We start from the raw sequence: 15,464 nt of genomic DNA, 5'->3' as shown, positions 1-15,464 counted from the left end.
CCAAAATCAATCCCAACCTTCCTTTTGTGGTCATAAACCTTGTGTCAAAATTTCATAGATTTCTATTCACTTAAACTAAAGTTATAGTGCAAAAACCAAGAAAATGCTTATTTGGTCCCTTTTTGGCCCCTAATTCCTAAAATGTTTGGACCAAAACTCCCAAAATCAATCCCAACCTTCCTTTTGTGGTCATAAACCTTGTGTTAAAATTTCATTGATTTCTATTCACTTTTACTAAAGTTAGAGTGCGAAAACTAAAAGTATTCGGACAACGATGACGACGACGACGCCAACGTGATAGCAATATACTACGAAAAATTAAAATTTTTGCGGTCGTATAAAAATAGACAATCCCCATGGCAGTACAATATGGCCAAAAACACATGGCTGCAAACACTGCTACCAAATATGAGAGTTTTCTGTTAAATGGTCTTATTAAGAAGGGATATAGTTACGATACTGTTATCAGGTCATTAAAGATTGCATATTTTGGCATTAATATTGATTCACTTATAGGGTCTTTGCATTGGAACTAAACACATTTATTCAAAAACCAGTTGTTGGCATAACACGGGTTATGATCTTCTCATATATGTTATGATGGTATGATACTAAACCCCTAACGGGAAGGATTGTGCCTGATGTTCATATGATGAAATCATAATCTTTCAGTCAGTTTAATTGAAGTCTGGAGCTGGCATGTCAGTTAACTGCTAGTAGTCTGTTGTTATTTATGTATTATTGTCATTTTGTTTATTTTCTTTGGTTACATCTTCTGACATCAGACTCGGACTTCTCTTGAACTGAATTTTAATGTACGTATTGTTATGCGTTTACTTTTCTACATTGGCTAGAGGTATAGGGGGAGGGTTGAGATCTCACAAACATGTTTAACCCCGCCGCATTTTTGCGCCTGTCCCAAGTCAGGAGCCTCTGGCCTTTGTTAGTCTTGTATTATTTTTAATTTTAGTTTCTTGTGTACAATTTGGAAATTAGTATGGCGTTCATTATCACTGAACTAGCATATATTTGTTTAGGGGCCAGCTGAAGGACGCCTCCGGGTGCGGGAATTTCTCGCTACATTGAAGACCTGTTGGTGACCTTCTGCTGTTGTTTTTTTCTATGGTTGGGTTGTTGTCTCTTTGGCATATTCCCCATTTCCATTCTCAATTTTATTAGAGGAGTTTTGTTCATAAGGTGTTATTGTCCCAACAAAAGATAATTAGCTCATGTTTGTTTACATACCATGATGGCAAACAATCCTACAAATTACAAATCTTTTTGTAAAACAGACCCAGTTAAGTTGTTTTCACAAGGTGTCAGTGTTACAATACAAAATAAAAGAAGAATGTGTGTGAGGACACAAATGCCCCTACTCAAGCTTTGCAATTTTAAAAAGTTTAAAAGGGGCATAACTCTATATCAGTAGGGGACACAGTCCAAAATCGAACTCTGTCTGCTAGTTTTGGTTCCTATAACTCACATACAATTAAAAAAAAAAATTCCAATGTCCCCTGTGTTGCACTTTATATATCCAAGGGGCATAACTCTTTTAAAAAAAAGTTGATAGTCAATCATTATGAAACTTGTGCAAGATATTGCTGATGTAAACCTATAGTACAAGTTTTATAAAATTCTGGTAAGAGTTGTACCTGTGTTATTGAGGTCAAGGTCAGATAAAACTAGTCTATTCAAAAACCAACTACAAATTAACTTATGTTTATAGATTCTGTGTGAGACTTGACCATCAATTGGAAAAAAACAATGCAAGGATGAAGAAGTGTTTTCTTGTTTTTGTATGGTAGACATCTGTTAATCTCTCATAATACATACCTCAATGCAAAAATCCAGTGGTGTTTTATTACTTTTATCTGGTAGAAATACTGCTCCTCTTTGTAATAATATTGTAGCTGTATCATGCTGTCCATGACTGCAAAAATAAAGAATTATAGATAAATTCATTCATATTCATTGGAGCCAATTTTCCTAGTAGAAGGAAAAATTGTATTTTCCTTGACATGTCTGATATTTGATATCATAAAATTGAGAATGGAAATGGGGAATGTGCCAAAGAGACAACAACCCGACCACAGAGCAGACAACAGCAGAAGGTCACCAACAGGTCTTCAATGCAATGAGAAATTCCCACCCCCCGGAGGTGTCCTTCAGCTGGCCCCTAAACAAATATATACTAGTTCAGTGATAATGAACGCCATACTAAACTCCAAATTGTACAAAAGGAACTAAAAGTTAAAATAATACAAGACTAACAAAGGCCAGAGGCTCCTGACTTGGGACAGACACAAAAATGTGGCGGGGTTAAACATGTTTGTGAGATCTCAACCCTCCCCCTATACCTCTAGCCAATGCAGAAAAGTAAATGCATAACAATACGCACATTAAAATTCAGTTCAAGAGAAGTCCGAGTCATGGTTTTACCAAAGCCTGCATACAAGCACAAGGCAAATTTAAATTCCTGGTTTACCTATACGGCAGATTTTACAGTATTGTGTTCTGTCTCCTACTTTCATGTTGCTAACGTGACAGAGACAAAAATGAGTAACGTTAGCGACATTTGGACATGTCACATGAGCAACAACATCTTTAAAAGTTAAAATGTATGCACACAGTGATGTTTAATATATGCCTGGAGTAATAAAATTGTACAGTCTGGTTTAGAATTTCTAAATATACAGAATGTCATTTGCAGGTGTACTTTATATCAAATGAATACACAAGAAACCAAAAAATTAGTAACGTTAGCGACATTTGGACATGTCACATGAGCAACAACATCTTTAAAAGTTAAAATGTATGCACACAGTGATGTTTAATATACGCCTGGAGTAATAAAATTGTACAGTCTGGTTTAGAATTTCTAAATATACAGAATGTCATTGGCAGGTGTACTTTATATCAAATGAATACACAAGAAACCAATTCGTAATAGTAACATTAGCAACATCTACTATCATGACATTACATTTTGTTGCGAACGTCTTTTTGGTGGACGGAATACATTTAAGGTCCTCTTGTAACGATATTACATACAACTTACCTTCTTTGCTTCCCCATCATGTGAAGGAACTGACTCCAAATCTATTTCTGCAAAGGGCGATATCGTAACTCCTATACAGGAGAGTTACAGATCTAAATATATGTTGCTCACGTGACACTGATTTGGACGGAAACGTCGAGCAGTAACGTTCGCAAAAAATAAAACAGCCAATGATATTGATTCCTCAAGTCCTTTGAACCCCTTACGTCATCCAAATTTAATATGATTGCTATTTTCAATTATTTATAAAACCCGGGATAAAAATAACTACAATGGGCTGTCTGAGAACCATTAAAAGAAAATTGCGATCGTGACATACCACAATGGACGGAAAAGACGTGACGTTAGCAACAATATTATTAAATTACCTTTTTTAGCCTTTACCAATAAAAATCTGCCTTCAAGTTATGATTAAAACACAAAAGAAGACTTTTTATTAAAATAGAAGTGCATGTTATTAGGCTCCACTTATAAATAATACTTCAAAATTCCACTCCAAATAAGCTGGATGTCAGTAAAGTAGGTCATGATGTCTATTCCATGTCCAATATTTTGAAATTGAAAATCCTCTAATTCTAACAAAAAACACAAACACAGAGTAATTTTTATTTTTATTTACTCAGAAAGACACATTTTATTCAATACCATAATGCATTACTCCATTACACAGTCTGTTTCACAGTTTCAGCAATTGCTTTTTTGATGGATACAAAAAAACAATATTTCCTTCTTATTGTAAAATCTGCCATACTCAAAATATTCTGGAAAATAAGTATACAAAGAATAAACAGAATATTTTTATTTTTCTTCTCTCAAATAAAGGACTGTTTCTTTGTTTTAAAACATGAAAAAAATCGAAGCATGATGAAAGTAAGATTGTAATGAAAAGTTTCTTTTGGTGAAAAAATGAAGTGGCAGTTGGTGCAAATACAAAAGAGTCTGCAAATCAAACAAATAAGTAAACACTTTTACCTGCAGGCAAAATGTAAAGGCATCCATCCATAATGATTTGGTCTGTTGATTTCTGCTCCATGGTCCAGTAAACATACAACAGTCTGTCAACAAATATTTACTCTTAGAATAACAATTTAACACAGTAACAAATATACTTCCTTTATAATAAATAAATATAACCTTAAGTTTTTGATTACTGTTCCTGTAAATGTGTTTATGCCCCACCTAGGCATGCTAGGAGCATTGTGCTTTTTAGTCTGATTCATTGCTACGTTTTAAAATTATGTGGTAAAACCTACTGATCTATCAGATCATTGTTTAATAGCATTGAATATTTCTAATTATAAAAATTCTAAAGAAATAGATAAGGAAGAACTATGGTCCCTTCCTGGTACTTTTAAATGGATGGATCAGAGCAAGGACATTTATATTGATGCTTTATTAGAAGAATACAGTGAAGAAGACATTCTATCTTTAGACAAACTAATTGATGATAATAATTTTAATGATATTGACTTCTTAGTAACCAAAACTAATGAAATCTGTTTAGAAGCTGCAAAAAAATCAGTTTCTTTTAAAGCAAATTTAAAAAAGTCCATAACGCAAAGACATACAAATACAAAATAGGCAAAACCTAAAAAAGTATGGATGTCAAATAATTGCTTACTCCTTAGAAAAGAAGTTCATTCCCTTGGAAATAGATTAGCTAAAGCCCCTAATAATAATGCATTAAGATTGACTTGTTGCAACTGTAAAAGAGAGTACAATAAATTGAATAAACAGCTGCGCCCGACGTCTTGTGTGGAAGTTTTATGCAATAATCATAAATAGTTTCTGAGAAAGTTTTAAGCAATTCCAATTTATTGCTTTTGAGACACGGCGGGACATGTGAAACCCCCCCCCCCCCCCACCCTGTTTTTTTTTTACAAATATCACTAAAAAAAATTTTGAATCAAACCAAAAAGTATACAGATCTTTAGATTAATATAACAAAGAAGTGTGTACAGTTTCAAGCAATAATCATAAATTGTTTTTGAGATAAGGCGCGACATGTAAAAAAAAACCTCCACTTTTTTACAAAATACTCAATAACTCAAAAATAAAATGTTGAGTCATCACCAAAAAGTATACAGATCTTTAGATTAATATAACAAAGAAGTGTGTAAAGTTTTAAGCAATAATCATAAATCGTTTTTGAGATACGGCACGACATGTAAAAACCCCCTCCCCCTTTTTTACAAAATACTCAATAACTCAAAAATGAAATTTTGAATCATCACCAAAAAGTATACAGATCTTAAGATTAATATATCAAAGAAGTGTGTAAAGTTTTAAGCAATAATCATAAATCGTTTTTGAGATACGGCGCGACATGTAAAAAACCCTCCCCCTTTTTTACAAAATACTCAATAACTCAAAAATGAAATTTTGAATCATCACCAAAAAGTATACAGATATTAAGATTAATATAACTAAGAAGTGTGTAAAGTTTTAAGCAATAATCAAGAATCGTTTTTGAGATACGGTGCGACATGTGAAAAAAAAACACACCCCTGTTTTAGTTACAAAGTGCCGTAACTCAAAAAGTTTAAATCTTATTTTCACCAAAAAGTATACAGATCATTTGACCATCATAAAAAACAACTATATTAAGTTTCATGAAATTTAGATAAGTCGTTCTCAAGTTACGGTGCGACATGTTTATGCCAGACAGACAGACGGACGGACGGACACCGGACATTTGTATACCATAATACGTCCCGTCAAAATTTTGACGGGCGTATAAAAATAAATTGAAAAAGGATTTTTTTCATTCCTTGATAAAACAAATAAATGAGATAAACCCAACGAACACCAAAGAATTTTGGGGAAGCATTAATAATTACAAAAAAAAGGAATAATAACTGTGAACCTGCTATTTCTGCCAAAGAATGGGAGATTCATTATAAAAATTTGCTTGCTTCAAGTGATAATGATAAAACTCATACAAATCAAAATATGGAGAACAAAAACCACAACTTTACTGATACGTCCCTTAATGTCCCTATTACATGTAAAGAAATCAAAGACTGCACTAAGAAGTTAAAAAACGGAAAATCTGGAGGTCCTGATCTGATAATTAATGAATTTCTAAAGGTGGGGTCAAACACTCTAGTTTCACTTTTGACAAAACTTTTTAATAAAATACTTAACTCAGAAAAATTCCCCAAAATTTGGAACATTTCTCTGTTGACATCAATTTATAAATCTGGTGACCCATCTGATTGTGGGAACTATAGAGGTATAAGCATAACAAGCTGTCTTGGTAAAGTCATTACCTCTATTTTACAAAAACGACTTAGTGATTTTCTTGAAACACATAATTTATTATCTTCAAATCAAGGTGGTTTTAGAAAAAAATACAGAACTGTAGATCATGTCTTTATTTTAAAAACAATAATAAACAAATATTTGTTTAAATGTAAAAAGAAACTATATGTGTGTTTTGTAGATTTTAAAAAGGCTTTTGACAGTGTCTGGAGATCAGCTCTATTTTTAAAATTACAAAATAAAGGAACACAAGGCAAATTTTATGATATACTGCATGACATGTACTCTAATACCTTATATTCATGTAAATATCAAAATATGTTTACTAAGCCTTTCTTTGCTAATCAGGGAGTCAAACAAGGAGACAGTTTAAGTCCAACTTTATTTAATATATTTGTTGATGACATAGGAAAATACTTAGATACAAACTCAACTAGTGTAGTTAATTTAAACGGTCAAAAAGTGAACCATTTATTGTATGCTGATGATTTATTATTGATATCGGAATCCAGATGGTCTCCAGAACTCTCTTGATTCCTTACAAAAATATAGTACTGAATGGAAACTGGACTCGAACCTTAAGAAAACAAAAATTATAATTTTCTCTAAAAATAAAGTAAATAAAGAAAGCTTTTACTTTTATTACAGTTCTAATGCAATTAAAGTTGTTGATTGTTATAAATACTTAGGAGTTGATTTTCATAGCTCTGGAAAATTTATACAGGCAGTGTCAAGCCTCTCAGATAAAGCTAAAAAAGCATATTTTGCATTGAAGTCAAAACTACCATATAGTGAAAATTTGTCTGTTAAGACTCGGCTCCAGCTTTTTAATTCAATGATAATTCCTATTTTAACTTATGGATCAGAAGTATGAATATCAGAATTCAAACCAAATTTTGAAGCCTTAGACAAAAGTAAATTAGAAAAAACACAAAACTCCATATTTAAAAACATACTTGGGGTTCATGAAAAGTCTTCCAATCTAGCAGTGCGGTGTGAATTGGGCACTTTACCCATTAGCATTAAATGTTATCAACTTATGTATAAATAGTATGTGCGTCTCAGTGATATTGGTGAACGGTCTGGTGGTTCGCATGAAATTCTCAAGGCTGCTTTTGAAGTGGACAAAACTCTCACAAATAGAGAAAATTCATGGTCTAATAAACTATCTGAATTAATGAAATATATTGGAATACCCTTCAAAACAAGCATTGTAATAGTAATTTCAAACAGAAACTAGAAGATTTCTAAAAAAAAAAAATTATATATGAACTATCTCAGATAAAAGATGGAAACTGTGGTATACTTTCATTTTTTAGTAAAATTTATACTAAATTTAAACAACAAGAATATTTAAACTTTGATGTTCCTAGATACCTTAGAAAAGAACTCACTAAATTAAGAATAAGTGCACACTCATTATAGCAATAGAAACTGGTAGGTATGCAAGACCAAAAATACCCTCTAATGAAAGATTTTGTAAATTTTGCACAGGAATTTGAAAATGAGATACATTTCTTGATTGAATGTCCGTACTATAACAAAATTAGATCTAAATATAAAATTAATGATATTAATTCAAATAATTTGGATGAAAATTTTACCAAAATGTTAAATCCTATGTCTGAAAAAGAATTAAAATCTATTTGTATGTTTATTGAAGAAGCTCTTGATTTGAGAGACCACCATACCGTTTCATCAGATAATAATCTTTTACAGTAGTTTGTGAATATACATATATATATATCTTATATTGTGTGTTTTAAGTAAATTTATGAAAATCTAGAATAATACTGATGTATAAGTTTATGGTATCAATATCAGTTTATAATGTATTGGTTGGTATACATAGAATTGGCTTATGACTTGTTATATGCATCTTTATTCCATTTATATGTTGTTTAATATTATAAATGTCTGTATTTGGATCACGCCTCTATTGTGCTCTTTCCAATAAAATATTGAATTGAATTAAATTGAATATGCAAGCTTTTAAAAGATCATGATCAGAATGTTTACATTATTGCAAAGACCAGCTGTACACCCTTTGTTATTCATTTAATCTTTTAATTCATTTAAAGTTACTCATTTTCCATAAAATAATCTTCAATGAGACATAATAGGGAAATTTCAAAGTGAAATAAATTTACCAAAAGAAAACCAGGACGTAAAGATTTAAAATTTTGTCCTGCATTTTTTTTATAGTTGTTATCATCATTATTGTCCTGCATTTTTTATTTTTCATTCTTTACAGACCTGCAATTTTCATTAGTTTACTGAAATTGTTTTCATAAATTGTCATCCTGCTGGTTATGCCAAATTAATGATCCTGCCTTTGTTGGTTCAAAAGTCTGTCTTGCCTTTTTTCAAATTTCATCCAAGCCCCCCTCCTCAAATGAGGGTGGATAGGACCTTTATAAGGACTCCGAGATCGTATGTTTTTAAGGTCGGGATTTAGGGATTGACCCTTTCGAGATCCGGAAATTCTCTTTTCGAATTTCGGAATGTCGGGATTTAAATTTATTTTAATTCTGGACCTTTGGGATTACATGTTTTTAAGCCAGGATTTCGGGATCAGGACCCCTTCTACCCCCCCCCCCCCCCCCCCCTCTCAAATGGTAGCTCCCTCCGACAATAAAATTTTAACCAAATAAATAAGAATCCCTGGACAATTACACAATGCTTATGTTCGTAGATCTTCTTATCAAATTGATTAAATCAAAACTGAATTGACTCCACAATACTTTTTATTTAAACTATACATGTAGTTTTTAATGAAATACACTATGGCCTTAATCATGTTAATTAGTAATACATGTAGTAATGTAAAAAAGATTACGAATAATTTATAATTTTATAATTGCTGTCATATTTTTTAAAGTGCAATTGAATATTTCATTGCATGATTTATATTCATGTAAAAAGTTAGAAATACTCAGAGGGATAATCAACCACCAGCATGCATGACCAGTGCATCATTTACATGTCATGAAACAAGGCAAAAAGAAGAAAAAAACGTCCAATTCAGTCCAAAAAACACTCCACATATTTTTGCTTTCTTAATTTATCTGAATAAAAAAAAAACTATATCTTTCTAGTATCTTTTTCCAACCTTTATCCTGACATGTGTAGAAAATTAACGGGTGTCTTCTATTCCTTCCGCAATTTTAGTGAAAATAAAGTCTATATTTAGAATCATAGTTGAAACTGAAACTACACATGTATGATATAAATAGAACATGTCATTTTCACTTTATCAAATTTAAATTTCGAAGGGATAGCAAAATGTGTTATTGTCTTTTGTTGTGCTTTTGTCATGTTAACTTGTGTATCTTTCCGAATTTTTTTTATCAAATGCAATTTTGAAAGAAATATAAAAAAGGAAGTGTGGTGTTATTGCAAGTGACAAGTGAAAATGTTTCTTCTCAAGTCTCAATTCAAGATTATTACTGAATAGAGTAATCATTCTCTATAATAATAAAGGGCCCCAAAATAATGTGAAACTTGTAACTGCCGTGCTTTTAACTTAAAAACCAGTTGTATCTAATTTTCATAACCTCTGCAGAAATACTAAAAAATTTCTATGTTTAACGAACTTGATTTAACAGTATAAGGATTTTGCACAGTCAGCTCTATTTCATCTCTCATGAGCCATGGTTCTTTGCACCAATGGTTTTGTCGTTAAGTTTTGAACTGTATATTTTTGAATCTGGCCAAAAGACAAATAAATTGAAAACCTTGATCATGTAAAGCATCTGCAAACTTTAAAGCTTTTCCCTATGTATCATGTGTATTTTTGGCGTGTGATGCTTTTAATTTCAACAGCTCGTATCTGAAATCAAAAATTAGTTACATCCTTTTTTTGCCCCTGCAATTGAAAGTGAAGAAGGCACACCACCTCATGATGATACATCCACATGCCAAAGATGTAAGGCCTAGGTCAAAAGACAAAGAAGTTATGGCCTACATGGTTGTGTTTTTCACAGAAAAAAAACCATAAAGTTGACCTTGAGGTCACATTTGAAGGTCAAGACACTTAACCCTGTGATGATACATCCACATGCCAAATAGCTAACGCCTAGTTCAAAAGATGAACAAAAATATGGCCATGTTGTACTTTTTGAATAGATTTTTCTCTTATTTAATGAACCAATTTGAGGGTGGGGCGTAATTTAAACTTAAATACCAAAAAATCTAACGGTTAAATTTTTAAAAAAATTTGCAAGAACAACCGACTAGTAAAGCACTCCAAATACTTAGTTTTATGAAAAAATTAAACGACACATTTAAAAAAAAAAAAAAAAATTCTTCTTCAAATACTAGAAGCACAGAATTCACTTTACAGGGCCGATTCTGATACCCCCTATTAAAGTTCTGGCAAAATTTTAAATCCGGAATAAAAAACTTAAAAGAAAGGGGTATCAGTGAACTAATATTCACCTCAGCTATCAGGCCATAATAAATAATAGGTTTGTTTGCCCAAACACTACCTACCCAGAAACAAGAGGCTCTCAAGAGCCTGAATCGCTCACCTTAATTCTTTTGGTTAAATCTCTCATCAATGATTATTTTGGCTTTTCAATTTATTTAAATGTTTTTTGGATCGTCCTATTTTCTTCAAAAGCCAAAAAAAATAATCATTTTCTCCTATGTTCTATTTTAGCCATAGGAGCTATGTTTCTTGACATACAAGGAAATAAAATATAAAATTTATACTAGATACTCTGAAACTCATTTAGCCTAAGTTTGGCTGAAATTGATACAGCAGTTTCAAAGGAGAAGATTTTTTAAAGTAAGTCAACATGATGAACAAATTGTGGAAAAAGTCTTTAAAGGGCAATAACTCCTTAAGTGGTCAATTGACAATTTTGGTCAATTTGACTTAATTGAAGATCTTAGTTTGCTGTTTACAGTTTATTTCTATCTATAATAATATTCAAGATAATAACCAACCAGGTGCTCCGCAGGGCGCAGCTTTATACGACCACAGAGGTCGAACCCTGAACAGTTGGGGCAAGTATGGACAAAACATTCAAGCGTGATACAGCTCTGAATTTGGATTGTGATCAAATTTTTGACATTACATGGGTTTTTTTTACACAAAACAAATGTCAAGATTTTACAAATCAATTAAAGATTTCTTCTTCAAACTTTTTAAATCTAAAATTAAATAGTTGACACAGCATAGGTTTCTGACACAGAATGAATGTGGTCTAATGAACTTAAAAGTTTTTTTTTTTTTTTTTTTTTTTTTTTTTTTTGCCTTTGAGCAATTCACTATGCTGTTGAATATTAATCCTCTCAAAAAAATGTTTGAAGAAATTTTCTTTTTATTTATGAAATCTGAAATGAGAAAAATTTAAACCCCCCCCCCCTTTTTTCACATCCCCGTTTCCCTTTCTCCAAAAATTTCTAATGGAGTTTGCAACAATAACTACTCTTTTAAATACATCATAAAATATTAAAATGTAAAATAAAGTGCTTGTTATCACTGAATGGTAAAGATTGGTTGGTAGTAAAAGTGAATATACATTGTTTATTGTATAAAACAATAAAAAAAACTTCATCAGCAACATTTTATATTGGCTAATTTCCTATGAAGTTATTTACATAAAGTTATTGGCAAATAAAAATAGAAAATGACATCATAGTCATGTCTGGCAAATGTCCAACATACATTATCTAAAAACATTTTAGATAAGATAAGTAAAAAAAGCTTCATCAGCAACATTTTATATTGGCAAATTTCCAATGAAGTTATTTACAAAAAGTTATTGGCAAATAAAAATAGAAAATGACATCATAGTCATGTCTGGCAAATTTCCAACATATATTATCAACTACTATTCTATACAAAGAAAGATAACTCCAATTGAAAATTAATTGCTTTTGCACAATATTGTGCAATTAGATATTTCTTGCTATTGTGCAATACTGTGCAATTGAAAATTTCTTGCTATTGCACAATACTTGATATGGAATCCTGATTTGGACCAACTTGAAAACTGGGCCCATAATCAAAAATCAAAGTACATATTTAGATAAAGCATATCAAATAAGCCCAAGAATTTAATTTTTGTTAAAATCAAACTTAGTTTAATTTTGGACCCTTTGGACCTTAATGTAGACCAATTTGAAAACTGGACCAAAAATTAAGAATCTACATACACAGTTAGATTTGGCATATCAAAGAACCCATTTATTTAATTTTTGATGAAATCAAACAAAGTTTAATTTTGGACCCCCATTTGGACCAACTTGAAAACTAGGCCAATAATTAAAAATCTAAGTACATTTTTAAATTCAGCATATCAAAGAACCCCAAGGATTCAATTTTTGTTAAAATCAAACTAAGTTTAATTTTGGACCCTTTGGACCTTAATGTAGACCAATTTGAAAACGGGACCAAAAATTAAGAATCTACATACATAGTTAGATTCGGCATATCAAAGAACCCCAATTATTCAATTTTTGCTGAAATCACAAAGTTCAATTTTGGACCCTTTGGGCCCCTTATTCCTAAACTGTTAGGACCAAAACTCCCAAAATCAAACCCAACCTTCCTTTTATGGTCATAAACCTTGTATTTAAATTTCATAGATTTCTATTTACTTATGGTGCAAAAACTAAAAGTATTCGGACAACGAAAATAATGCTTATTTGGGCCCCTTTTTGGCCCCTAATTCATAAACTGTTGTGACCTCAACTCCAAAAATCAATCCCAACCTTCCTTTTGTGGTCATAAACCTTGTGTTAAAATTTCATTGATTTCTATTTACTTATACTAAAGTTATTGTGCGAAAACCAAGAATAATTCTTATTTGGGCCCTTTTTTGGCCCTTAATTCCTAAACTGTTGGAACCAAAACTCCCAAAATCAATCCCAACCTTCCTTTTGTGGTCATAAACCTTGTGTCAAAATTTCATAGATTTCTATTCACTTAAACTAAAGTTATAGTGCGAAAACCAAGAAAATGCATATTTGGGCCCTTTTTGGCCCCTAATTCCTAAAATGTTGGGACCAAAACTCCCAAAATCAATCCCAACCTTCCTTTTGTGGTCATAAACCTTGTGTTAAAATTTCATTGATTTCTATTCTCTTTTACTAAAGTTAGAGTGCGAAAACTAAAAGTATTCGGACGCCGACGACGACGCCGACGACGACGCCGACGACGAAGACGTTGACGACGACGCCAACGTGAAAGCAATATACGACGAAAAATTTTTCAAATTTTGTGGTCGTATAAAAACAGCAAAATTTCTTTAAAATTACCAATTCAGGGGCAGTAACCCAACAACAGGTTGTCTGATTCATCTGAAAATTTCAGGGCAGATAGATCTTGACCTGATAAACAATATTATCCCATGTCAGATTTGCTCTAAATGCTTTGGTTTTTGAGTTATAAGCCAAAAACTGCATTTGACCCCTATGTTCTATTTTTAGCAATGGCGACCATGTTTGTTGATAGATCACAACTTCGGATACAATTTACAAACTAGATACCCTAAGGAACATTCAGTTAAAGTTTGGAAGTATTTGGCCTAGTAGTTTCAGAGGAGAAGATTTTTGTAAAAGATTACTAAGATTTACGAACCAGATGCTCCGCAGGGCGCAGCTTTATACGACCGCAGAGGTTGAACCCTGAACGGTTGGGGCAAGTATGGACACAACATTCAAGCTGGATTCAGCTCTAAATTTGGATTGTGATTAAATAGTTGACACAGCATAGGTTTCTGACACAGAATGAATGTGGTCTAATGAACTTAAAAAAATTTTTTTGCCTTTGAGCAATTCACTATGCTGTTGAATATTAATCCTCTGAAAAAAATGTTTGAAGAAATTTTCTTTTTATTTATGAAATCTGAAATGAAAAAAATTGACCCCCCAATTTTTTTTTCACATCCCCCTTTCCCTTATTTCAAAACTGATCTCAATTCAAATTTCTAATGAAGTTTGCAACAATAACTACTCATTTAAATACATCATAAAATATTAAAATGTAAAAAAGTGCTTGTTATTACTAAATGGTAAAGATTGTTTTAATCTATCAGTTGGTAGTAAAAGTGAATATACATTGTATATTGTATAAAACAATGATTTAAGTTGATTCAACTACTATTCTGGACAAAGAAAGATAACTCCAATTGAAATCCTATTGGATTTTCTTGCTATTGCACAATATTGTGCAATTAGATATTTCTTGCTATTGTGCAATACTGTGCAATTGAAAATATTTGCTATTGCACAATACTGTGCAATTGAAGATTTCTTGCTATTGCACAATACTGTGCAATTGAAGATTTCTTGCTATTGCTGAATACTGTGCAATTGAAGATTTCTTGCTATTGCTGAATACTGTGCAATTGAAAATTTCTTGCTATTGCACAATACTTAATATAATAATTTTGGATCCTGATTTGGACCAACTTGAAAACTGGGCCCATAATCAAAAATCTAAGTACATGTTTAGATTCAGCATATCAAAGAGACCCAAGAATTCAATTTTTGTTAAAATCTAACTTAGTTTAATTTTGGATCCTTTGGACTTTAATGTAGACCAATTTTAAAACAGGACCAAAAATTAAGAATCTACATACACAGTTAGATTTGGCATATCAAAGAACCCCAATTATTCAATTTTTGATGAAATCAAACAAAGTTTAATTTTGGACCCTGATTTGGACCAACTTGAAAACTGGGCCAATAATAAAAAATCTAAGTACATTTTTAGATTCAGCATATCAAAGAACCCCAAGGATTCAATTTTTGTTAAAATCAAACTAAGTTTAATTTTGGACCCTTTGGACCTTAATGTAGACCAATTTGAAAACAGGACCAAAAATTAAGAATCTACATACACAGTTAGATTCGGCATATCAAAGAACCCCAATTATTCAATTTTTGATGAAATCAAACAAAGTTAAATTTTGGACCCTTTGGGCCCTTTATTCCTAAACTCTCCCAAAATCAATACCAACCTTCCTTTTATGGTCATAAACCTTGTGTTTAAATTTCATAGATTTCTATTTACTTATACTAAAGTTATGGTGGGAAAACCAAGAAAAATGCTTATTTGGGTCCCTTTTTGGCCCCTAATTCCTAAACTGTTGTGACCAAAACTCCCAAAATCAATACCAACCTT

General features: G+C 31.8%; 1 protein-coding gene across 2 annotated transcripts in view; it reads right to left on the bottom strand.

Annotated features, from left to right (window-relative positions):
• Positions 1-15,464, bottom strand: part of LOC139491931 (E3 ubiquitin-protein ligase HACE1-like) — a 428,049-nt gene that overhangs the window by 394,202 nt on the left and 18,383 nt on the right. Inside the window, exons 8-9 of one of the 2 annotated variants that reach the window (XM_071279876.1) lie at positions 4,031-4,113; positions 1,834-1,930 (exon numbers count right to left, since the gene is read on the bottom strand). The exons of the other annotated variant lie outside the window; for it this stretch is intronic. Of the exons in view, the coding sequence (XP_071135977.1) occupies positions 1,834-1,930; positions 4,031-4,113 (180 nt within the window). The remainder of the gene's footprint in view (positions 1-1,833; positions 1,931-4,030; positions 4,114-15,464) is intronic. 2 annotated transcript variants of the gene reach the window in all.

The sequence above is a fragment of the Mytilus edulis genome, chromosome 10, assembly GCF_963676685.1.
Source record: "Mytilus edulis chromosome 10, xbMytEdul2.2, whole genome shotgun sequence".
Taxonomy (NCBI): Eukaryota; Metazoa; Mollusca; class Bivalvia; order Mytilida; family Mytilidae; genus Mytilus; species Mytilus edulis.
This window is presented reverse-complemented; position numbering and strand designations above follow the sequence as displayed.